This window comes from Xenopus tropicalis, chromosome 2, assembly GCF_000004195.4.
Source record: "Xenopus tropicalis strain Nigerian chromosome 2, UCB_Xtro_10.0, whole genome shotgun sequence".
NCBI classification, from domain to species: Eukaryota; Metazoa; Chordata; class Amphibia; order Anura; family Pipidae; genus Xenopus; species Xenopus tropicalis.
The window spans coordinates 82,579,806-82,604,404 of NC_030678.2; the positions used below are offsets into that span (position 1 = coordinate 82,579,806).

At 37.9% G+C, this 24,599-nt stretch overlaps 1 protein-coding gene across 1 annotated transcript; it reads right to left on the bottom strand.

Annotated features, from left to right (window-relative positions):
• Positions 1-321: 321 nt before the first annotated feature.
• htr1d (5-hydroxytryptamine (serotonin) receptor 1D, G protein-coupled) lies at positions 322-23,918 on the bottom strand. Its single transcript, XM_002938835.5, has 3 exons — positions 23,381-23,918; positions 4,662-4,727; positions 322-2,846 (listed from the first exon to the last, which is right to left on the bottom strand). Exon 3 carries the CDS (start codon positions 2,336-2,338, stop codon positions 1,208-1,210), a length of 1,131 nt encoding a protein of 376 aa, XP_002938881.3. The 5' UTR covers positions 2,339-2,846; positions 4,662-4,727; positions 23,381-23,918; the 3' UTR covers positions 322-1,207.
• Between the last annotated feature and the right edge of the window lie 681 nt (positions 23,919-24,599).

Consider the following 24,599-nt stretch of genomic DNA (forward strand, 5'->3'; position numbering starts at 1 on the left):
CCAATCTAAATTGTTTAGAATTGACCACATTTGTAGGTAAAAAAGGCTATAGAGCCCTAACCAGTCAATATAATCTTACCCCAGACATTGGAGCGTTATTCTGCTTCTGCTGCTTGCAGTAGGTGCACCTCCGGTTATAGCTACATATGGTAACATACATCATTATTGTGACACTATCCTAAACACTCATATGTAAAATAGCACTTAAAAGATATTGATGCTGCTTCTAACTCTTTCCAATACTTACTGCTCTCCAGCATATGCATTATAATATATGATATCACCACATAAAACTATCAAGCTTTTTTTAAAGAAGTGCCTTTATTTTCCTGCTTTTTCATATTTTCAGTGCAGACATTCTTGTCCTGGTACTTCTATCACACAACAGTATGGTACTTAATTTATTTTACATCCAATCCCAAGAAAAGATAAGCCTATGGGTCAGATTTATCAAAGGTTACATTTAAATTGCATATTTTTCATGCAAGTTACACTTTTTTTTCAATTTCATTGAAAACTTTTCCTAACCTTTGACCAAAGCCAAATATTTCAATAATACTAACTCATTTGTTAAAGTTTGCATTTTTCCCCTCTTAACCGTAATATATTAGCTTTTAGAAAGTGAAAACTGTTCTATGAGCCAAGAACTTTCGATCTACTAGGCTTAAAAGTTGTGAAACATTTTCTCCCTGTGGGAATATTTATCTCTATGCAGGAAAAAGTATTACAAAGCAAGTGCTTTTAGATTAATTTCACTCAGGAAAAAATGGTAGAAAAGAATGATAAATGAGGGAGAGTTGAATATCTGTTAAAAAGAAGTTTTTTTTCTTGGCCTTTGATGAATCTGTCCCTATTGTTTGCATCTTGTTTGCCCCTCTTCTTTGCAAGTTTGATTTTTTATTGAAATTTGGCAGCACTTAGGAATACATATAACTTTACACAGTATTCACCAGAAAGTCCCAATAACCTGTGTAAAATACTGTTTAAATAAAATAGTTTAATATTTGGCACTGTCCTCATATTAGCTGAATGGCTTGATCCAAGTACAAACTCATTTACATTAGGATTTTTTTTTTAAATAATCTGTTTTACTTTGTGCTTGCAATATTTACACTTGTATAAAGTTTTTAAACATTCTTTCAGAATGCCCCAACTATCTTTTTTATCCCAGCATTCAACTTTGAAGTGCAGTATAGATCAGTAAACCCTAGGAGGCATTGTTGAGTCGAATGAGTTTTTGAAATGCTTTTTTGAAATCTTCATTGAACACTGTATAAATCACAGGGTTAATTAGGGAGTTTAGATATCCCAGCCAAGTGAAGAAATCAAACAGTAGTGGATCAAACCAACAGGCATCTCTGCAAATAGGTAGGACCAAGGATACTACAAAAAATGGTAACCAGCACACTATAAAGGCCCCGAGAATTATGCCAAGGGTTTTGGTGGCTTTCTTTTCTCTGGCTGCAGACAGTCTCTTTCTTTCTATAATACTATCAGCCAACTTTATCTTGATGTGATTAATACAGACCGGCGTTTCAGAAGTATGTGGATGTTCCATATGGACATTTGCATTGATTGAACAAAAGGAAGACCCAGTTGATCCAGTGATTAGCTGTGCTGTAGTAAACCTTTTTCCATATATAGACGGCGGTTTTAGTATCCGTGATCGTGCTGCTATATAAATCTTCCCATACAGCAAAATTAGAAGTACAGTTGGAATATAGAATGCACCACATGTGGAGTATATGGTGTAAGAGATCTGGTCAGTATTGATTGTACACACTGTAAGTTCTTCATGAGCTTTGGCTTGCCTCCAAAAGAGTGGTGGGATGGAAATACATATGGATATAATCCACACCACCAATATCATCACAGCTGCCCTCCTAGCTGTCCGATGTTTGGTGTATTCCAATGCATCTGTGATAGCCCAGTATCTATCCAAAGCAATGACACACAGATGCAATATAGATGCAGTGCAGCAAGTTATGTCTGAGAGCAACCATATGTCACATACAATTTGACCAAATGTCCATGTATGTGTGACAGTGTATGCAATGCTTATAGGCATTACCAGGATAGACACTAACAGATCAGTAAAAGCTAAGGAACCAATTAGATAATTTGCAGGGGTATGGAGCTTCCGAGTCATAACTATAGTAATAATGACAAAAACATTCGATAAAAGGGTTGCTAAAGTTATAATAGATAAAAGAACAGCAAGAGCGATCTTTAGTCCTAAAAGTGTGGACTCTTCCTGTCCTATCATAATGTCGGAAGAGTTCAAACTTTCTGATATAATATGAATGTCTTGATCAAATGATGTATTATAATGTGTCATTTTGTCCCAAATCTCCTAAGCAACCCTTATCTATAATTGTATGAATTGTACTCTTACGTAAGTTAAAAGGATAATGTTTTTTTCTAACAAAATACCCATAGTTCACCTTATATCAAATTTTGGAATTATGTTTAATATCATGCTTTTTATTTATTTTAATATTAATAAAATCCCCAAAATAGGTTAAAAGGTCTAATATAAAAACTTTAAATTCTGCTATTTGAAGCAAAACACCCCCTGTATCTGAAGCAAGATACCCCTACCATGTAAAAGTCTTTGAAGAGATGCCATCCGAAATTCTTCAATTGTGCTATTTACAAGCATTTTGGAAACTCAAATCAGAATGCTAATAACATTTACTTAACATTCATGTCTCTCATTGCTCTTAAAGGTCTAGTAAAAAGGGGCTCCGCCGATGACAGTTTCAGTCCAGACGTAGAAGCATGATACTGTACTGACTGAAGTATACAACTTGATTGCCGAACTGTCTTTCATTTATCCATTTGCCCTGGTAGAAAAAAAGCAACATTGCAAATAAATTTTAATATAGTCGATTAAATACTATATTATATACTATATTAGTGGCTAGCTCAATATCTCAATAAGTAAAGTCAGTAAGACAGAACCTTATCACTGATGAATAAGTTTTGTAGTTAAGTACCCTGCTGTTACTCATACATGTATTCAGTGACATTTTCCAACAGATGAAATATGATAGTGGCCTGGATTGCTGTCTGCTTAAAATGACAGGCATTAACAGTGTATATTGTGAAGTGAAATAGTTGTCAACCAACATATGATTGTCAGTTAAACCAACAAGGCAGATGCTGCTATCAATAGTAATTACATTTACAAATGACATTTATGGACTTTCCCTGTAACAAGATATTGGAGATAAAAGATGTGATACTGTGTAGTAAATATATACCAGGCTTTGCAAAAAGAAAAAAAAAAAAAGAAGGGAACCTATTTACTTGAATCAGAGATAAAACGGCTTTATGTTTAGCTCTGGGAAAGGCCTTTTACAGAAATTATCACAGAATGTACTGAAAGTATAAAAATTACATACTCAAGAGAAAGTACAGTGTATGTAGAAAGGGCTGGGTGCATTTATAACAAATGACGAATTGCTATATAACTAGTGTGGACCAACACAGAGCAAATATTAGCATGAAAATGCATACATTCACGTACTGATATGTGCTCCACGCAGGCTGACACCAGGCCTGGCAATGGATCTATGGGGGTGTGCGTGTAAGAGCAGATCCGCTTTCCTTCTCTTCTATAAAATATGCCTATAGAGGAAAGCAGTAGAGGGAATATTTACAGTAGCTTCTGTGTATATGTAACATAAGTCACCTAGGTAAATCATTGTTCTGATTTTCTGTATAACTGTTATGTTACTCACTAAATATTGCATTGTCCCCTTTTTATATGAATAATGCAACCATGGTGAAATTTTAACCCCAACTGGAAAATAATTCACCTAGGTCTGCCTAGTAACAATGTCATACAGATTCATTTTATTAGAGGATTGAATGTTGCCTAGATAAAATGAATTAGCTTTAGTAAACTGGGCCAATATCTTTTAATTCACCACAACCAGGGCTGCTTTAACATACTGTTAGTCCCAGAGCATAATGTGCACACCTCAAACTCCTCAAGCCCCCCGCCCATTGAATCTGCTTTGATACTGCTGCTGCACCACTTAATATTTATATTAGTTCTGTCTGTACAAAAAAAGAAATGTGCATAAAGTAATTCATCCCCTTTCATGTTGAAGTGCTAGTGATGGATTGTGGGACTTTGGGAATTCCATCTGCTTTGCATGGTGAATGGTGCACAGATTGTCTGAAAAGCAGAAGGATTTCAAGTCCCAGAATCCATCACTTTAACATGAAACTAGGTGACGTTGACTATGCAGCCTAAGGAATTGTGGGGTGAGAATGATCAAAGCCAGACTATCATGGTTTCCTTTCAATCTGAGTTATAATATGGATGTATAACAATAATATTTATATCTATTTTTGATAATTCAGTTTCTATGTACTTTTTTTTACTGAATGAGCCACACTGAATTAGATTTTGTCAAAAAGGGGTATTATTTCCCTAAAATAGAAAACACAGAACGAGGCTTCATCTTAACACTATAATTTAAGGGATGAATAGATACACTGAGCAGACATACTCATCAAACAAATAACATCAAAATGGCCTAGGGCATGATTGAATTATTAAATCTAAAACAAGTAGACCAAAGTAATACATTTGAAAAATGTGTCTGATATTTAAATGGCTATGTAATGATACTGTACATTCTTACCTGCTCAGTGAAGAATTTGAGACACTGAAAGAACTTTCACAGGGCATTCTATCAATGGCCAACATTCTATAAAGGGAGGGAAACAATGAAGGAAAGATTAATATACATATAAAGTCATTACCCCTGAATATATTATAGCACAATACCTCTTCAAGTACCTTGCATTCCCTTAGATCTTACAACTTAGAAATACATCAATAGCCATGCTAAATCATTGAAAACACTGTCAATTTGTGACACGGTAATACCAAGCAGTATTACATACTCCTGATGAGTAATACAATGCATCTAAGTGCAGCACCGGCCCCAGAGGCCCCACCACCAGCGGCCCCCGAGGCCCAAGGACCAGAGGCCCCCGAGGCCCAAGAACCAGAGGCCCCCGAGGCCCAAGAACCAGAGGCCCCCGAGGCCCCAGACACTACCCCCCTTCTTTCCTCCCCCAGTTTCCCCCCAGGCCCTTGAGTTCTCCCCCCAAGCCCCAGACTCCCCCCAGGCCAAGCGCTGGGCACCAGGTTCTCCTGCAGGCAAGGGACCATCACGCCGGTCAGTGCAGGAGGACCTGGATTACATCAAGGCCGAGCTGGCCCAGCTCCGGCGGGAAATGGCTGAAATGCGAAGAGACATTCGAGAACTCAAGGGCAGCAAGCCCTAAGTTTTACTTTCCCTATTTTTTTCCCCTTTAATTGTTAAAATAAAAGTTTTTATTTTTCTACTTTTTAACTGGTTAATGTCTAATTATTTTTCCTTCCTTGATATGGTATTCTATACTTTCATGTAGTTTCCCCTACACTCTTACATTTAGCAGTAACAGCATCAATATGCTATATGGGTTAAATGTTTGCAAATATTCTGCCAACAATTTTGTCTTTAGCCCATTTTGCTGAATAGTAAAACTTGCGTTAATTAGTACGTAGCGTATTTTCTGGCGAGTGTGATAACTGCCAATCAAATGTTGTGTTGCCAGAATAATTGCAATATTATATTTGTTCCCGTTTAATAAAGTGCCCATAACATATTTGCCATTTATTCTGTGTCTAAAATCTCCCACTTAATTTAAGCCACTTTAGCAAACGGACCCCTAAGTATTTGGCTAAATATTCTTAAATGCCCCCCCCCCCTATTTTATTATCTCTAGCACTTCTTTTTTTTCTTACTTAGATTTTTATTGTTTTTTGGTTTTTTTTTTTTTAAAATAAACATTTATACAGCACCTCTCTAGCACTCTGTGCTCTCCCAGGGCAAAATGTCGCCAGTTTTATGCTGCCGATTGTCGCGTGCGTAATGTCGCGACAATTAGCGCTTGCGATAAATAGCATGCATGTGAAAAATACCGTGCACGTTATTTATCGCGACAGAAATATCGCATGAAGTATCGCGCGTAAAATAGCGCAAGTATGCTTATAGTGAATCGTGTGAAAAGTCACGAAAATTAAGACGCGATAAAATTTTTACTGCACGCTATAAATAGCGCACGTTTTATCGCACTTTAGTGAATCGGCCCCAAGGTCTCTTAACTATCAACAAAACAACAAGTGGATTTTTTGGGGAGAAGAATGGTGTCATACCCTTTAAAAAGAGTTCCGGGTACAGATTTTCTTCAAACCAAAATAAGTCTGCCAGTCACCCACTATTTCAATTTTAGCCTAGGATGTACACAAATGAATCGTACAATTTTTTAAAGTTACAGTGGCTGTAAGCATAACCCTATTAGTAAAACTATTGTAGTAGTATTATTATAGTAGCAGTGTTATTATAGCTAGTGCATAATTATCTATATTAATATTGTCTTGGTATTCTATCAAATCTTTACTCTTTGTGTTTAGAATCATTTATGGTACATTTACATACTTTTAATGCTCATAATATAATTTTCTCTTATTTAAAATGTTAGCTCTTTGTGAAAACCCCATTGCTCTGCAGTAAAAGAACATTTTATTATTCCACTGCATTCGTGTATTGCTCCTTGAAATATTGTAGATACCTTGAATACATAAAAACATGAATAAATTACTTAACATTTCCTTTTTCATTTCTCTGGAAAAAACACCAACTCAGATTTTTCACCTAGTGGATAATATTATTGATGATCCTATAAACCATTGCTTTAAAAAAAGAGTGTTTTTTACTACAATCAGCATTTGTGTTTGGCATTATATATGTAAACCATATAAAATGCCCAAAAAATAACATGAACAACTATATACATAGGAAATAATAACAGTCCACACATATAACTGCCATGCTAGGCTATAATAGGATCAGTGGGTAGCTTGGTTTCATCAATGAAATAGTTTAATAGAAAGCTGAGGAAAGTAAAGTATTTAAATAATAATATTGTAATAAAGTGAAGCCAGGCAAAGAATCCCATAGTTTTATATAGTTTTTGTGCTGCCACCCATTTCCTGGACAGATAAGAGTGGGCTTCTGTTTAGTGCTATTCAACTACTACAAGGGCAGACCCACTGCATTTTATAGTGGAGATCATTACACTGCACAATTACTGCTAAAAGACATAGGCGTGGATTTTTATAGTCCAGCAATATGTTTTCTATGCCCATTCAGTGCTTTGTGTATTTGTTCTTTTGCAGTCATATAAAAAATAAATCCAGAATGTGCAGAGGACGTGCTGTTATTATAAGGTATCACTGAACAATATAAAATACATAATTTGAATAAGCACCCAGTAACAGGAATAGTGAAATAAAGGTATCTCTTCCCTATGATGTTAGCTACAGGGAATACTGTAGAGATAATACATCATAATGCCCCTTTCATAATGGACTGATGAGAACAGGTCTTTAATTTGTGCCATTCCAGATTTACATAACCAGTTAAAGTAAGGGTCCCTGACTTCCTTGAAAGTGGTGGGGCTTCCTGCCAGAGGGGTGGGGTATGCCACCAAAGGGGTGTGGTATGGGTGGATAAGGGGCATGGCCATATGGGTATAGGAAGCGCCATTATTCCTTAAGGCAAACCTAGTTGCTGGCACACTCTCACTGTGTTAAAATTAGATTGTACTATGTTTGTTTTGTATATTGTACAATTATCTGCAAGAATTGCACAAAATAGTTGAAAAAAGAGTGCCCAGATGAAGGATTGGGAAGTAAAATTATGGACCCTGTGTCAGATCAGTGCGGCAAAAAAAATATAGACGTGGGCGACACTGATCCCTGTGCTGCACCCACAAAAACAAGTCTCCTGAAAATGCCTCTTTGCCTAAATCACAAATTGCCACAGGTAAAATACATTACTTGCCGTGATTACATCAATGCCTTCCTTTCAGACATTAGGATAATGGAACATGGGGCAGTGTTTTTTGATTATCTGTAACCCAAATATCCAGAAGTCTCCAAATTATAGGAAGACCATTTCCAAAAGAGTACATTTCAATCAAATAATTCTAATTTTAAAAATTAATTCTCTACAATAATAAAACAGTAGCTTGTACTTAATCCCAACTGAGCTACATGAATCTATATTTGAATCACCTAAAGCTGGGCTTCAGAATAGGTGATTAAAAAAAAATCTGAATTGACGGTGCAGGACTCCCAATAGAAATATCATATCACTGCCTATCCCATTTCCTGTACCAGTGCCCCTGGCTATCATTTCTGCTTGAATAAAGACAGCATATTTGTTATATTAACAATGTATGATGCAAATATTACATGCAACAATAATATATAATAGAATATATATATATATATATATATATTTAAGTGTACTCCAGGGTCTTAAATTAAAAACTCAGTCTTTATTTCAATATTGCCATCTGATCAACAATTCGGCTCTGGCTTAGAGCCTTTCTCAAGATACATATATATATATATATATATATATATATATAATACATCTAAGAAGCTGGCACTCACGTTTAAGTCCAAAAAATCATGCCTGGGTGCAGTACCGGAATATGGAATATACAAAAAAATGCAGGAAGGAACCGCTCTCACAGGTCTTAGTCATCCATAAAGAACTTTATTGAGATAGGCACGACAACTGACGTTTCGGCTGAACCACCAGCCTTTGTCAAAGTTACAGTGAGACGTATACACACACCTTATAAACTGTGCATGGCGGGAAAACTGCAATCAGTAAGTGAACACACGTAACAAATTCAAATGTGATGACATCACCAACCTCCCCGTGTCAAAACCACCCATCTCAGTCAACCATAGACTGCCGAGAGTGAGACATAAAAATATAACATAAATGTAACAAAATAAAATATACAGACAAACATATCGCAACAAAATAAAGAAAAACAAAAACGATACAAACTTATTGAGACACTGTATACAAGTTAAAAGTTGTATACAGCGACTGTAGTACCTAAGGCATTCAGCATAACAGCCGCCTAGCTTCTGCTCCCTAAATGTGTCGACACTCGAGATATTAGTGCCATTGTACTTTTAGTGCTATACATTCTTTCGGCCATCTACTGTCTCCAGATGCATATAGGAGTAGTTCTACCTTGATCCGGGCTTGAGCACGCATACAGCATTTTTTTTAGCTACATCTGAAATCTTTGTGGCTATCATAATAGTGAACAATCTGCTGTTAGAAAACTTTTAAGTTGTATACAGTGTCTCAATAAGTTTGTATCGTTTTTGTTTTTTTTATTTTGTTGCGATATGTTTGTCTGTATATTTTATTTTGTTACATTTATGTTATATTTTTATGTATCACTCTCGGCAGTCTATGGTTGACTGAGATGGGTGGTTTTGACACGGGGAGGTTGGTGATGTCATCACATTTGAATTTGTTACGTGTGTTCACTTACTGATTGCAGTTTTCCCGCCATGCACAGTTTATAAGGTGTGTGTATACATCTCACTGTAACTTTGACAAAGGCTGGTGGTTCAGCCGAAACGTCAGTTGTCGTGCCTATCTCAATAAAGTTCTTTATGGATGACTAAGACCTGTGAGAGCGGTTCCTTCCTGCATTTTTTTGTATATATATATATAATAGAAAGAGTGCCGCACACATAGGGACTTGATACAAAAGAAAAAGTTGGAAAAAAATTCCAACGTTTCGAGCACAATCTGTGCTCTTCCTCAGGGACAACCCCCCCAGGGGGGTAACCAAGGGTTACTGCATTAACCCTTGCTGCCCAAAGCTGCACCAAGGCTTCATGACTGGCCTAGTTTATTTGCAAAGTGCATTAACTTCAGTTCTGGCCAGAACATTAAACTGCCCCATCAACAGCATCCCTCCTTCCTGTTCTTCAATAATTTCATCCTGACTTATCCATGTACTGGGAACCAGTTTATGGGCCAATTCCATAAAACCATTTTTTTTGTTGGCAAAAGTTTTTTTCAAGAACCTTACCTATATATATATATATAGGGATATACAAATTCCCTAGGCACTATTTTAGGAATTCCTTGCGGACTCCAGACTTTATAAGTGCCTTCTTCAAATGCTCCATAAACATAAACCTCTGCTGTTCTGATTCCATAACTAGTGCCTGCTACATCCAGTGAGTTTCGGTCCTATAGTACACACGGTGTACACCAGGTTCCTAAGTAGTGTTATGTAAATAATATGGTATTTACTGCAGTTTATCCTCTCATAAAAAGGTAAATTTATAGGTATTACTTCTGTTAAGGTACATTAGGTTTACTTTGTATTATTGTGATGTTGTACATTGCTATTTGTTAAACAAAAGAAAAGGTTACTCAAAATTCTCACTTTAACCAAGTGTAATGACAAAGAGAAGTTAATTGCTTTGGGCTACTAAGTGTGATGTATAGAGTGTCTAAATATCAAACATAATTTATGCCAAATGGTCAGAGAGTACTGTGAATATTAACAGTAAAGGTCCTGTCTATGTGCAGTTGTGACCCTAACATATTGAGAACTCAATGTTGCAATACTGCATCCATATGTAAGACTTCACAAGGGCATTTGGGTTACCCATGCGACAAAATAATAGCCGCGGGCGACAAAACAAGAGCCGCGGGCGACGAAACAAGAGCCGCGGGCGACGAAACAAGAGCCGCGCGACGAAACAAGAGCCGCGGGCGACGAAACAAGAGCCGCGCGACGAAACAAGAGCCGCGCGCGGCGAAACAAGAGCCGCGCGACAAAATAATAGCCGCGGGCGACAATTTTTTTTGTCGCACGACATTTTCGCCGTTTCGCGAATTTTTCGCCGTTTCGCGGATCTTTTCAAAGATTCGCGAATTTTTCGGCGAAGCGAAACGGAACAGATTCGCTCATCACTACTTTCCACCAAGGGATAAAGTTTGGCAAGACAAACAGCAACCAAAACTGAGGAGTGCCTGGTGAAATAGGCCTTACACAATTTGGCGCTGTGAGCAGGGTATATCACTTGCATTGCCTTTTAACCATAGAAAAAGATGGAAAGCTCTGTCAGTTCCCAAGGTGAACCAGCTAGTGGAGCCACCATGACCATGTTACCTATGCCTATTATTGGAGTTACAAAGTATAACGGCACTAATATGGATATCAGTGAATGGGCAGAACAACTGAAAAGTACAGCCCGTTTATATCATATACCATCAGAGTTTCATGCAGATTTAGCCCTGAACTCTCTTGAGAGAGATGCAAGAAAAACGGTTCTCCTTATCCCAGAAGAGGATCGGGGTACTCTTGGAGAGATTTTAGGGCACCTTGAAACACTGTACGGTGATACAACATCAGCAACTGCTCTGCGGAAAAAACTTTTTACCCGGGCTCAGCGGGAAGGGGAGTCATCGCAACAATTTGCTCTAGCGTTGCAGGAAATTTGGGAAAAGCTAAAAAGGAAAGAAAACCGAGGCCTTGGTGAAGAAGATAAATTGCTGCGAGATCAATTTGTTGCTGGGCTACGAAGTGTTCCATTAAGACAAGCCTTAAAAGAGAGAGTCAGGGCTCAGCCTGACATTACATTTCTTCGAACACAAAAAGAGGCCATAGAGCGGGTGCAAGAAGATGATGTTGGGGCCTATGCGGTTATGCAACAAATGACAGTATTGTCACCTCAGGCAACAGTTACAGCACCCCCTACAAGCTAGCCTTCCATGGAAACTCTCTCACATAACCCACGTAGGCCTTTATTAGTTTCAGCTTGAGTAGCCATGCAAGCTCCTGCTTTTAGGTCAAACACTTTTTAAATAGATGTTGGTTTTTTTTAGAGCAGCACATGTACAGATTCATTCTCTCTACTTTTTTCACAGTCCCCCTAGTTATCCATTTCTTGGTGCAGCACTGCACTTCCAGTTGCCCTCCCCATCTACTATTCTCTATTTCATACTCTCAGTTTTAATGTGTCAATCCCTCCTCTATACCCCTGATCCTCTAAGCACCATTTACAGCACTATCAGGTTTTTTCTCTCCTCCCTCACTCCTCTGTGCCAGTCTAAGTGCCATTCCTTCTCTCTTTGTATATCTCTCCTCGACTTTAATGAGTACTAGTTCCAGACCATTCCAGACCCCAATGCATCATTCTCTTCAACCTCAAATGCCAATATCAACCTACCTTATTAGTGAGAAAATAGAGAAATACTTAACCAGCACCCGACCCTAACCTGCCCGCTCCCAACCCTACCCGACTGGGCTTCTCCCCTTTATTTATAGACCTGCGTCTGCCCCACAATATCGGCACAAAAGGCGTATAAATTCCCAAGCCAGAACCGGAAAGCCGGCATTGTTAGGTCACGGGCAGAGAGGATAAACGGAGGCGCTCAACCCGAACCTGCCCCCGACCCGCACGTGATGTGTGAGGTCGACCTGAACCCGCTCAACCCGCGGGTCCCGTAGGTATCAGGCCGGCCCACACATCACTATACCCTGTCTCTCAGATACACAATTACCTCCCCAATGTGCCACCTTTGCAACCCATTTGCCAATTCTAACTCTTTTTCTCCTCTCCCTATATATCATTCTCATCCAACCACCATGTGTCAGTTACTGCCCTTTTCATGATTCTATTTGCTATTTTCATTTGTTAACCTCTGTTCCTGTTTCTGCCCATATGCCAGTGTCTGTAATGCCAGTCAACATGCTTCTCACCCATGTGCCATTCCCCACGTGTCACTTACTGCCACATTCACTGCTCAATGCTGCTCTTGTGTTCATGGGGGGGGGAATATGAATAACTTGTATTGGGCCCCAAAGTTTCTTACAGTACCTTATATACTCGAGTATAAGCCGAATTTTCCAGCACTCAAAATGTGCTAAAAAATGAATCCTCGGCTTATACTCGAGGCAAGAATCCTACCGGCGCAGGTCCCAAGTAATCCGTCAGTGCTCCTTTGTATTCCGGTAGTGCTCATCCGGCAAAGCTCCTCCAAACGACATGTGAGCGGCAAGACTCACGGGGAGACTCGCGCCGCGCCGCTCGCACCCCCCCTCCCCTGTGGCACGGCTCGGTGCGGCTTGGCTCTGCACAGCGCGGCGCTACCCTCCATGAGTCTCGCCGCGTCCTCATATTGCCTCCTCATATAGAGGAGCTAAATCTACAAATCTACAACATCTGCGAGCCGCTCCCCGTGCGTCCCGTCGCTCCCTCCCCCCACCCACCTGTGTGTAGTGTGCGTACCCCCAAGGAGTCTCGCCGCGTCCTCATATTGCCTCCTCATATCGAGGAGCTTTACTAAATCTACAAATCTGCAGCATCTGTGCACCGCTCCCCGTGCGTCCTGTCGTTCGTCACAACCTTCCCCGCCCACCTGTGTGTAGTGTGCGTACGCCCAAATGTTGTTTGGAGGAGCTTTGCCGGATACTAAAATCTGCATTCAGGTAACGGCTGGAAGCAGGTTCTAGCTACACTCCTAGGGATAAACCATCTGACAGTTAATCGCCTAATTGTCGACAGACTCTTACCACATTCCTAGTAATAGTAGTAATAGTTCTTTTATGGAAAGGAATGTGGCTCTATTTATATACCAGTTTTAATTGCCCCCAACTTGTCTTTAAATCTTTGCAGCACTGATACCACATAGCAATGCCTTGAACCATGCAGCTTTACTGAAGACCAAACATTTTATTCATGTATTCTGTTGCAGGCTTTAATGAGGTCTGCATGCAGTTTGCCTAGTTCAGCTGGTGTTAGAGATCAATGATGCTGCAGAGCTGCCCTCACATCTAACACCCTATTGAAATTGATGTGTGCAATATCATAGGAATGCCAAGGTTATGCACAGTGCAACATGAAAACGTTATTTCAAGTACCGTATATACTTGAGTATAAACCGATCCGAATATAATATATAACATAATATATTATGTTGGATACTTATGTTAGGCTTATACTCGAGTCAACATGTTTTTCCAGTTTTCTTAGGTAAAATTAGGTATCTCGGCTTATATTCGGATCGGCTTATACTCGAGTATATACGGTAATTATTATATTTTTATTTTGCTGTGATTTAAAAGTGTTTTTTATTGCACAAATAAAAGGTACTGGAATACAGAAGGATATTTAGGAGTTGGGCATTTAGTGATTTGGCGAAAGTCTCCCTTTAACATGGTTAGTATTCATGTCACTTTAAGTAACAGGAGCCCCAGGGGCATAGTCAGCAAGACAAGCTTATGCAAAGACCAATTACAAAACTGCTGGACTATTCCTACAAAATGAAGTGAATCAGCTTACCGTAGATAGCCAGGGGGTTATGCTGTTTCAAAATTATTTATTTTACTAAACCTCTTACATTTCTGATTTTTTTTTATTTTGAAATTCAAATAAACTTGTTTCCATGAAAAATTTATGAAAATTTTGAACTTTTCAAATTGTAGCAAGAAAACTGTGTCTTTTTCGAAAAAAAACCCCATAACACTGCGTCAAGAATCCAAAACTCTAAATGTTTGAAGCAAAAGAAGCATCCTCCGGGTAATTAAACAGACATCTGCCATTAAAGGACATGTAAACTCCACACACAAAAATTTAATCAAAGAACAGCCTCTTTGAAATCTTTCAATACCTCCCACACTGGTTGTCCAGAGGTTAATAGTAAGGCTGCAGCATCCCCTTAAGCACTTAGATTTCCTTCTCCTCCTGTAACACACTCAGCCCACTCCCTGAATTTACTTTGGCTATTGGCTTGTGGGCATGCTCAGTTGTTCTAAGCTCAGATTACTAAACATGGCCTCCCAGTCTAGCAGCCAGTGAAGAGATGGCATTGCTGGTTCCCATAGAAACTTTGCTTCAATTTTTTTCTCATAACCTCCTCTCCTGAGCTCAGCTCAAACAAGACAGTTCTGCCTGTGTGAGCCTGTTTTCTTGATGAAATGTATGCTGAATAAGGGTCTGTGTGTGTAGGCTGTTTGCAGTATGGCCACTAGGTGAAAGCTGCTATTTACTTTATCTCAGCAAGTTTTAGCTGGCGAATCTTGGAAAAGTTGCAACATTTTTTTTCTGTAACTTTTAGTGCTAAAAATTAGAGTAGAAAAATGAAATTTGGCCATTAGTAACTGGCCTCTTCAATTTCGAAGGTAATAACAGAAACATCTTAACAATGTAGATATTGTTGATATGTAATAACACCAATTATTAATAACACAACAATATTACATTATCACCGACAAAAGTGATGGTATCTTTTATCTATTTTACTATAAATATAACTTACTTGTGCCCTTTCCTGTGTTGTATTTGCATAATATAATCTCAACACCATTCATAACTTTTCTTCCCATTGTAATGAATATGCAAGGCTTTTTCCCTCTGAATTGCAGAGGTAGATACCTATAATACCCCAGATAAAACAAAAGTATTTATCAAATAATTAAAGTAGAACAAAGTTATAGACCAATTATATGAGTGCCTCTTTTTCACAGAGAGTTGATGTATGCAACTCAGCTTTACATATTAAGACATGCATTCCATCAAGTACTCTAGCCTATAAGGATGTCCATAAGACCAAAAATAGCTATTGTCTCCCAGTTTATATGTGCCTATCTTCTTACTTGTTATAAATTATATACAAAACAACTACAAAAATATTATGGATGTTAAAAAGCCTTTTGAGAAATGCAGTCCATCTCTCAGTAAGTGGAAACTAAACCAGTCTGCCCAATTTAGTAAGCTCAAGAATTGAACCACACAGTTTATACAGTATTTGCCTTTTCTAATAGAGCATCTGCTCCAAGCGCCAGGTGGCTGCAGATGAATGAAACCAGTCTGTTGAAGCACTGGTTATAAAGGAAGGGTGTGTACAGACACTTAGACCTTTCAGGGTTTTTTTGTTCCCTTTGTAGAAATTATATAACCGATTCCAATGACTTGTACCTACAGTATTTATGCACAGAGAGCAATATGTTGCAGAGGGACACCATTCATTACAACAGAATGTAAAGCCTGCACCTTGTGTAACTATGATGTTGCAGTCAGTATATGTTTAATACATACAGTTACAACAATTTTTTTACTTCTCAGGCACCTACATAATTGAAAATATGTTTTACACTAGCCTAAAATAATACAGGGTTCATTTATTAATAGAAGAGGGGGGAAAGTGTCAAAGCACCACGTTTTTTTTCAAAAATGCATTGTGTCCCTACTATTTTGCACCTGCCACTGTCGTGTGGAAATCTTTGCACTCCCAATTGCCATGTAAGCAATGCAAATGGAAAGCACATGTATCTTGCCCAAGTCTGCGCCCTAGCTGGTAAATACCTGAGCCTAGCAAACAAACGGAGAAAACGTAAGAGGAATTCATTTAAAGATTCTGTGCCAGACTTTACCTGTATGTATGGATGTGAGCACAAGTCCGTGAGTAGTAGCTCACCATAACCTAATGAATCAAAAGTGACAGTAAAGACGCTTGTTTTATTGCCGCCTACAAAACCCATTTAGGCAACAAATAACAGATAATACATTTTCTCCTGTCCACAATGCTATTTTTGTGTTATTAGGATGCTTTGTAATTAGCATCATAACAGAAACATTAAATTATTTACATTTAATGACAGTATGTCATTCCCTTTATATATGAAGTCAATAAGTGGTCTATGTTATTGCTAAACAGATGGCTGATAACTTTGCCCATAGACTAATCACCCAAGACATGTGAAGCAGGGAGTGGGTAAGGCAATGAATTAGACAATAAGTGGTCACATTGGTTAACATAGCCTCCCCAGATGTAGAGATGGTCTGGCCATGGTACAACATCTCAAACCTTTGATTTGAATGGAGAAAAGTGTAATAATTATCCTTTAAGATTGTAAGCTCTTTTGGACAGGGCCTTGGTCCTGTAGGTCTTTGGTTTTAGAGAACCAAAAGAGAAAAAAAAAACATTCTAAAGGAATTTGTGGCAGGGTAGGAACAAGGCTAATAATATCTTATGGTCGCTGAAAAACAGTTTATGCTACATTAAGGGGGGGATTTATTAAAACTCCCTTTTTTCGATTTATATTTGTTTGAAACCACAAAAATAACTCATTTCCATGAATGGCATTTATCAAAAGATTTAAACTGGAAAAAAATGAATGAAAAAAGATTTGCTGAAAAGTCACGAAAACTTTTTCGACTTGACACACGACAACTGCGACTTTTTCGATTTCACACAAAAGCCAGTGTCACATAACCTCTAAAATCATGTAGCAAAGAAAAACCTCCCAATTGTAAAAGGAACACCTGCATTCTACATGACTTCTACATGATCTCGACAGGTTTTAGCTGGCATAATCGACACAATCGGTTTAGTTGCATAATAAATCAAAAATTATCCAGGACAAATTTATGTTTTCAGCAACAGATATCCCAACCAGAAAAAAAAGCCTTTGTAAATGCCCCGTTCATCATAAATTCTACTACAATGTTATTTACACATGCACACACACATGTTAACATGTAGCGGTAACACATTTTTTTCCATTTTCATTTTATTAACAGCAATAAGGTTTTCATAGTGGTGCCATTTTAAAGATGGCTATCTTAATAATCCAATATACAGACCTACAGATACTGCATAGTGGATTTGTTAACATAATATACTTGTGGAAATGAATTTCCCAATCTTTTCCGGAATCTGTTATAGAAGAATTATTAATTTCAGCTGTGATTGTTGATAAAGAAACAGGTCATACATTGTTGTTAGGGGCATAGATGCACACTAGCAAATTAGGCTCATTTATCAATATAACCATAAATCCCTACAATGGATGCAAAGGTACTTAGTTCTGGGGAAAAAAATATTGCATTTTGTATTAAAAGCATGGAGATTTGCATCTGGATATTGATTTGCACACTGCTCTCTGTTTGTAAATGAACTCCACAATGTCTTCTGTACTTGCATCACATCTTTGATTTGAATGTCTTCTTTTTTTGCATTCCTTTGGTTATTTGTGCCCAACATTATATTTGTTAACAAGCCCTTAGCAGCCATTTACAACTACCCTGGCTGCAAGTAGCCATCTCAAACAAAGTTAGAGCTAGAGGGCTAGGGGATAAATGGTTTATTTATTTAGGACACAAACTCTACCTCATATCAGGGAGTAGGTATTATTATATAAGGAGGTAATAAGTCAAAGAGTTCAACAAAGGCACATCTGCCCCCACCACAGTTGCTGGGGAGGGACTATTTGTCTGCTATCCTGGGTGGGCATGGGGGGTCCTAGGGACTCATTTACAAGCCACCATCTGTACAAGATAAAAGCATGAGGTTCACAGAAATCAATTAAATGACCTAGTTTCTACACCAAATATTAGGGAGGATGCATTTAAACACTAGCAATTGTGTAGTGCATACATCAAACACATTTTTGCTGAAAATACTGTCTGTGCTCATTTCTTTAGAGGTAAGTTCAGTGCATCAGTGGATGTGGGAAACCTGGAAGGTGGCAGTAGCTCCAGGGTTCCCCTGCGTTAAAATAGTTCCCTGCATGTGATTCACAAGAGGAGGCAAGATGGAACCAGAGCCACCAAGTGTAACTATGCAAGGAGATGTTTTAGACACAAGCACCTTTAATAAATGGCACAACATCTGCAACTGCTGTTGTGCATCATAAATGACTCCATTTGTCAACTGTGCAAGTAATTTGTCTGCAGTTGCCACCAGAGATTAGAAGACTGGAAATTGAATAGAATACAGTGGAGTCTTTCTGCCAGGTTTTTGCAGTAGGGGAAAAGGGACAGAAAAGGGGACTCCTCGTTATACATGTAAGAATATTTCTTCATTAAGCAATGCACTTAACAATCGTAATAATTATTAGGGTGATCTAAGGAATTATTTGCAGGCAATACTCTGCTACAGTTATCTAATGACCACCAGTCCAAGATCTTCTAGTAGAAGATCTATCATAATCTATCATATAATCTACATATAGTAAAATCCAATGTAATATGAATATTTATAAATCTGTTCAAAACTATAAACTGTGTATTTTAAATAATGCAGTACAGGTATGGGATCAGGGGCGGCGCCCTAGGCAACCCGGACAGCAACCCGGACGGCCACCGCCTGCGATGGGTCATTTCCCCCGGACCTAATGACAAGCGGCAGGGGCAATAGTAAAGAAGGAGGACTGGGGTAGGCAGGAGAGGCTTCTGTTTGGCGCCCCCTAATCGTTCGCCCTAGGCAGCTGCCTCTTCTGCCTACCCTAGTTCCGGCCCTGTATGCAATCCCTTATCCGGAACCCGTTATCCGGAAAGTTCCGAATTATGGAAAGGCCATCTCCCATAGACTCCATTATTAGCAAATAATTCTAAGTTTTAAAAATGATTTCCTTTTTCTCTGTAATTATAAAACAGTACCTTTCACCTGATCCAAACTAAGATTAAAGAAGAATTAATTCTTATTGGAGGCAAATCCTATTGGGTTTATTCAATATATAAATTATTTTCAGCAGACCTACGTTATAGAGATCCAAATTACAGATCCCTTATCCAGAAAACCCCAGGTCCCAAGCATTCTTGATAACAGGTCCCATACCTGTACCTGCTAAAATATATAAAGGGCTTTAGAGGTCACTTTAATGTTAAGAATAAAATCCACCAAGTGCCATGTTACAATTTGTGTTAAAATACAGACACTCATCTGTATAATACTTTATGACAACCCCCATCTGTTAGAGTCAACTATATTACTTACTATTACCAGATATGTTATTTGCACACATTCCTTTGCAATGTGTTAATTTAACTTGCTGCACTGGATCCTGAATTCTGTCAAAATCATCATGTACCTAATCCTCTGCAAAAGCCTTAGCTACTGTACAGACATCTTTAAGCATAAATTCCAAAGCCAGCCCTTTACCCCAATGGAATTGTAGAAGGAATTCAATGTTACAATGAACATAAAAGGAATATACCCACGAGCAAGGAATATACCCACGTAAGAATATGTTAGCCTTGTGCAGAGGGAGTCTCTCTGGCTTTACACAAGCCCCAATTACAATCAATATAAAGCCAAATAGGTTTCTTTCTAGTGTTAATGAAACTGTCAGGTTCTGATAAAAGAACCCTGTGCATTAAGCCCTGAAAATGTATAACTGGACAGGGGTCAGATTTCTTTTTACAGAGAGCCAAGCATATCTGAGGCAAAATACAATTAAAACTAAATTACTGAAAAACCATTTTGCTCACTGAGCGTGTGTTTTATGTCACGGGCGGTAACATTACGTGACTGTATGTCTTAGTATAAATCATTAATAGTATGATTAGCATAGTAACTAGTTCATGCATATGAGGCCTGCTGATCTACAGTTGTTGTTAGTACAATGCCCACATCATCATCTGCTGAAGTTACAGTGCTGCAACATCAGTTACAGTTACAGCCTATCAAGTCCCTATAGAATCGGTTAACATGTGCTTACACAGTGAAAATAGCTTCTTGCAGCCCCAGGTGCACGCTGTACCCACTGCCCGGGCAGATAAATTCAAGAATGAAGAAAACAGCAGCACTCCGGTTGTTTTGAAAAATGTGAATCTTTACTAAGTGCCAAAGCCTATCAAGTCCCTTAATGGGTTAAACTAGGTTTTAGCATGAATATACAGATATGTTGCTGTTTGTTCTTACCATGTCCTCATGTGCAGAATATGGAAATAAGTGGCCACCATGTTGCTCTATATCTACATTACAAGTTGTAGAGCACATTGTTATTCTAATATTTTGTCAACAGAGGGAGCCATAATATAGTATTTTGTAAGAAATCAGCAATGAAATGGGATAATCGAATGAATAATGTGGGTAATTTAAACACTATGGTAAATCGCACTGGTATTTTATCAAGTTTCCTGTGTAACAGGTTTCTACATAACAGAGACGTATAAAAATATAGACGTTTTAACTGTTTAGTATTCTGTTTACAAAATATGAATGTGAATCAGTATGTGAAACAGTGCAAATATGGCTAATAACACATTTATGTAAGGGATTACTTATGAGCAGGGATACAGTGTGCAAAGTGCAAAGTGTAAAAGTCACCATGTTTTTTGCCCACAATGCAACATCCCTCCCCCACAATTGAAGTATAAACTGCAGCAATATGGTGATGTGTTAAAACACATGTAATTGTGTTTTGATACAAATTAGATGTAGTTGCACTGAAACGCACAGGTTTTTGCCATCATGACTGCAGTTACCAGTGTTGCTCCATCAACTTTTAGAAGTGCAGCACCCTCACTTGGGCAATATCTTCGAACACCAGACCTTTATTTTAAAGAGGAAATAAATAAGAATTATATGAAGGGGTCTATTTAATAGTTTATTAGTTTAATTGAATAAAAAAAGCATGAATGCAAAATTAACATAATACAGCTTTTATAACCAAGTACTGAAAAAATATGCAGTATCATTTACTCTATCTGCACCTTGGTTATTGGTTAAAAACCTTTCTTCTCCACCTTATTGATGACAGGGTCCCTATTGTTAGCAATTATGGTTATTACTTTGAGCAAAACACTTTTAATTATTAATATATGTTTATAATATTCATTAGACTATTATTGACAGGCTTTCCTGAATAAAATTAATTCATCCAATCCTTTTCTTTGTAATACATGCAATCAATTAACTCATGTCTATGGCAACTATTCCATGGATTAGATCTCTAATCAATAGCCATTAAGGTCTATGCTTTGGTTCTATCTAGAAGATAATTATGAAGCTCAAAATGAGTATTTTAAGCTCGTCTCCAAGACAAAAGCAATTTTAAATATTTTAGAAATATATTATACTGCATATAATTTATAGTAAAATAAAAATACAGAGAAAGGCAGGGAGAATGAGAGAAGAAAAGGAGAAGAGCGGGGATTTGAAGCACAGAAGAAATAATGACTGCCTGTCCAACAATTCGCCAGCTAAAACTTGCCAAGATCATGTAGAAGTCAATGGCAGTTGTCCCATCCCTGGAGGATCCTTCTTTCGCTTTGAAACTTTAGAGGTTTCACATTTTTGACGCTGGTTTTATGTGCAACAATTCAAAAATAGAAGTTTTGCAGTGGTCTAAGCAACCTGTGATCTCCCACTTATTGCCAGTTTTAGGTAAGGACATAATAAGGAATTGGGGTCCTTAACTGGAAATCCATTTGTTACCTGACACATGACAATGAATAACATTTTGTACTAACCCACACACTATATGTATTTAGTATGTATACGGGTTCTCTACACTATCCAGCTGTTCTTGAAAATATCATAGTATTTGGCTGTTGTAGTTAAAACCAGATGACCACATGTTGGACTTTTTTAGGGATTTGGGATATCAGAGTACAGCAGTATTCTCATGTTGATGCCAACTTAATTTCTATTTTTTACTATGTATATACATATGTGAGGCTAAGACATCATTGGCGCAGAATGAAATTTTGCACAATAACAATTCAAGGTAGTTTCTAGACTGGATTCAAGGGTTGCAAACCTTTTACAATGAGACACTACAGACTATAAATCACTTAAGCTCATAACCTTCTAGCATAACCCTAGTCAGTTTTAGTTTATTACTTAAGCTACAGAGAAAACAAGGCAACACCTCACTGGTTGCTTTTGACAAATAGAGCTCATGCCTTCATCCATTGATGCAGCATAAATTACCATTTCAAGTCAGTATTAGTTCCATGTAATTAGTTCCCCAACCCATTAGATCCTACAGATATTAACTCTTGGCCTGGCACAACCAGCACAATCACCCAAAGACCCTGGTTCTATTAATCAGAAAAGAGTTAAATTAAGAATAATGTTTTAGTTTTAAGCATATGTATTGTGTTTTAATTGTAAAGCTGTATGTTACTTTACCTAATATGGTATATATGTATATATATATATTCATTCCTGCAGTGGACTTTTTCACCTCTGGAAAGACATTAAGTATGACTCTCTTTTAACCCTCAGTGTCAAATGCAATGATACAAGTAAAACACCATGTTTAAGCCTCTTGCCTCTGAGCCTGTCTAAAAAATGAATAGGTCGGCAACCAAACTCCCTCTCAATCATTAGTGAGTTAATTGTCCCTTTCTAAAACAATTATTCACACTTTAACCCATTACAACCCACCAGCTTCTCTATATGCATTTTTCTGTGGCTGGTTGTACAGAATAACAAACCCTAATCTTTCAAATGCAGGAAATACTGTACTATAACATTGCAACTTTGCCTTTTTTCTAGTTTTATTTTTAAGTTGCTACTGCAGTTTTGTTTGGGAACATAAATTTTACATTGTCTTTTAGGCTCACCAGTAATAATAGCAGCGTCAATGGACAGCTGTATAGCTGAAAGCATAACAGTTAACAAAGCTAAGAATAGTTTGCATGATACGAAAAAAAGAAACTTACCAGAATTAAGGACATTGTCACTGGCAATCAACCAAGGTGCACCGCAGACTTTGAGAAAGAATTTGTAATCCACTTTTAAACCTTCTTGCTTCTGTGAAGTGGCTTCCTTTTCTTCATTGTCCTGCTGTAACTGTAACTGACAGTTGGAAAATCTGAATGTTATCTGGACTGTATTTCTGGCAAGGTTATTCTCTGCACCAAGCTTCTTTCATAAAACAGTAAGAGCAGCTTTAGCTACTGACGCTGTCTTAGGTACATATTGATGTAGGATTCACTGTATGAGCCTAGGGAGGAGTTTCACCACTCACATCAGCACATACAAAATAGATTACCCACCTCCGAAGGTTCCAGTTTTAATGTGCTTACGTGCAACAGACCAAATGAGTGAATAATTTAGAGCATATTATGCATGTTATCATTTTGACTGGGCAATTTTCTGAAAGATTTTGGAAGCCTCATCAACATTGTTGATTCACATGCTTACATGCTGTAAGGAGAAGTTGACTCAGAGAGCTTGTAATGTATGAAAAGCCTAATGTAGAAGGTCCAGGTTTCTCTTAGCACTGGAATATGCTTACATTTATATACAGACAAGCAATCAGCAACCTTTGGCTCAGATACAGTATGCTGACTCGCATTTGTGCAAATGCATATAACCACATTCCTATCTGACCTGATGATAGAATTTTGCCTATCTGCAGTAGTCAGATATTTATAAAGCTTTCCAGATGCTCCTAACTTGCTGCTGTCTAGAAACTTGATTGATCTGTTGTCCCAAGAAATGTCAATGTCTTTACATTAAATCACCTTATTAAGGGAACTGATAAAAAGACTGTCTGGTCTGCTCTACCAAATGGAGTTTAAGGATAGGATATACAGTATGTTTAAGGACAGTAAGGTCACTCTGACAAGGTGTTTAGTTATCAGCGCAATAAGGAAGCATTTTTAAGATTCAGTCCATTCATTAAACATATTATTTTCTTCGTCCACTTTAAATATTGCATTCAGGAGTCACTCACACAGACAAACATGGCAGTTCAGTTTCTGAGATTCCCAAGATTGTGCCTGTGTATTGTTAGTGGAACAGTTAAATTGTACATACTTGGCAAGCCATGGCAGCTTTGGCTAAAGAACTGACTTGTGACACTGAAACTGAAAATGCAGTTAATATCATTGTAGTTTAGAGGGCAGCATTAAATTACATTGTAATATAAAGAGC

What these genes read in the sequence shown, in the direction of transcription:
- htr1d (XM_002938835.5), bottom strand. Translation starts at nt 2,338, where the DNA reads ATGACACATTATAATACATCATTTGATCAAGACATTCATATTATATCA.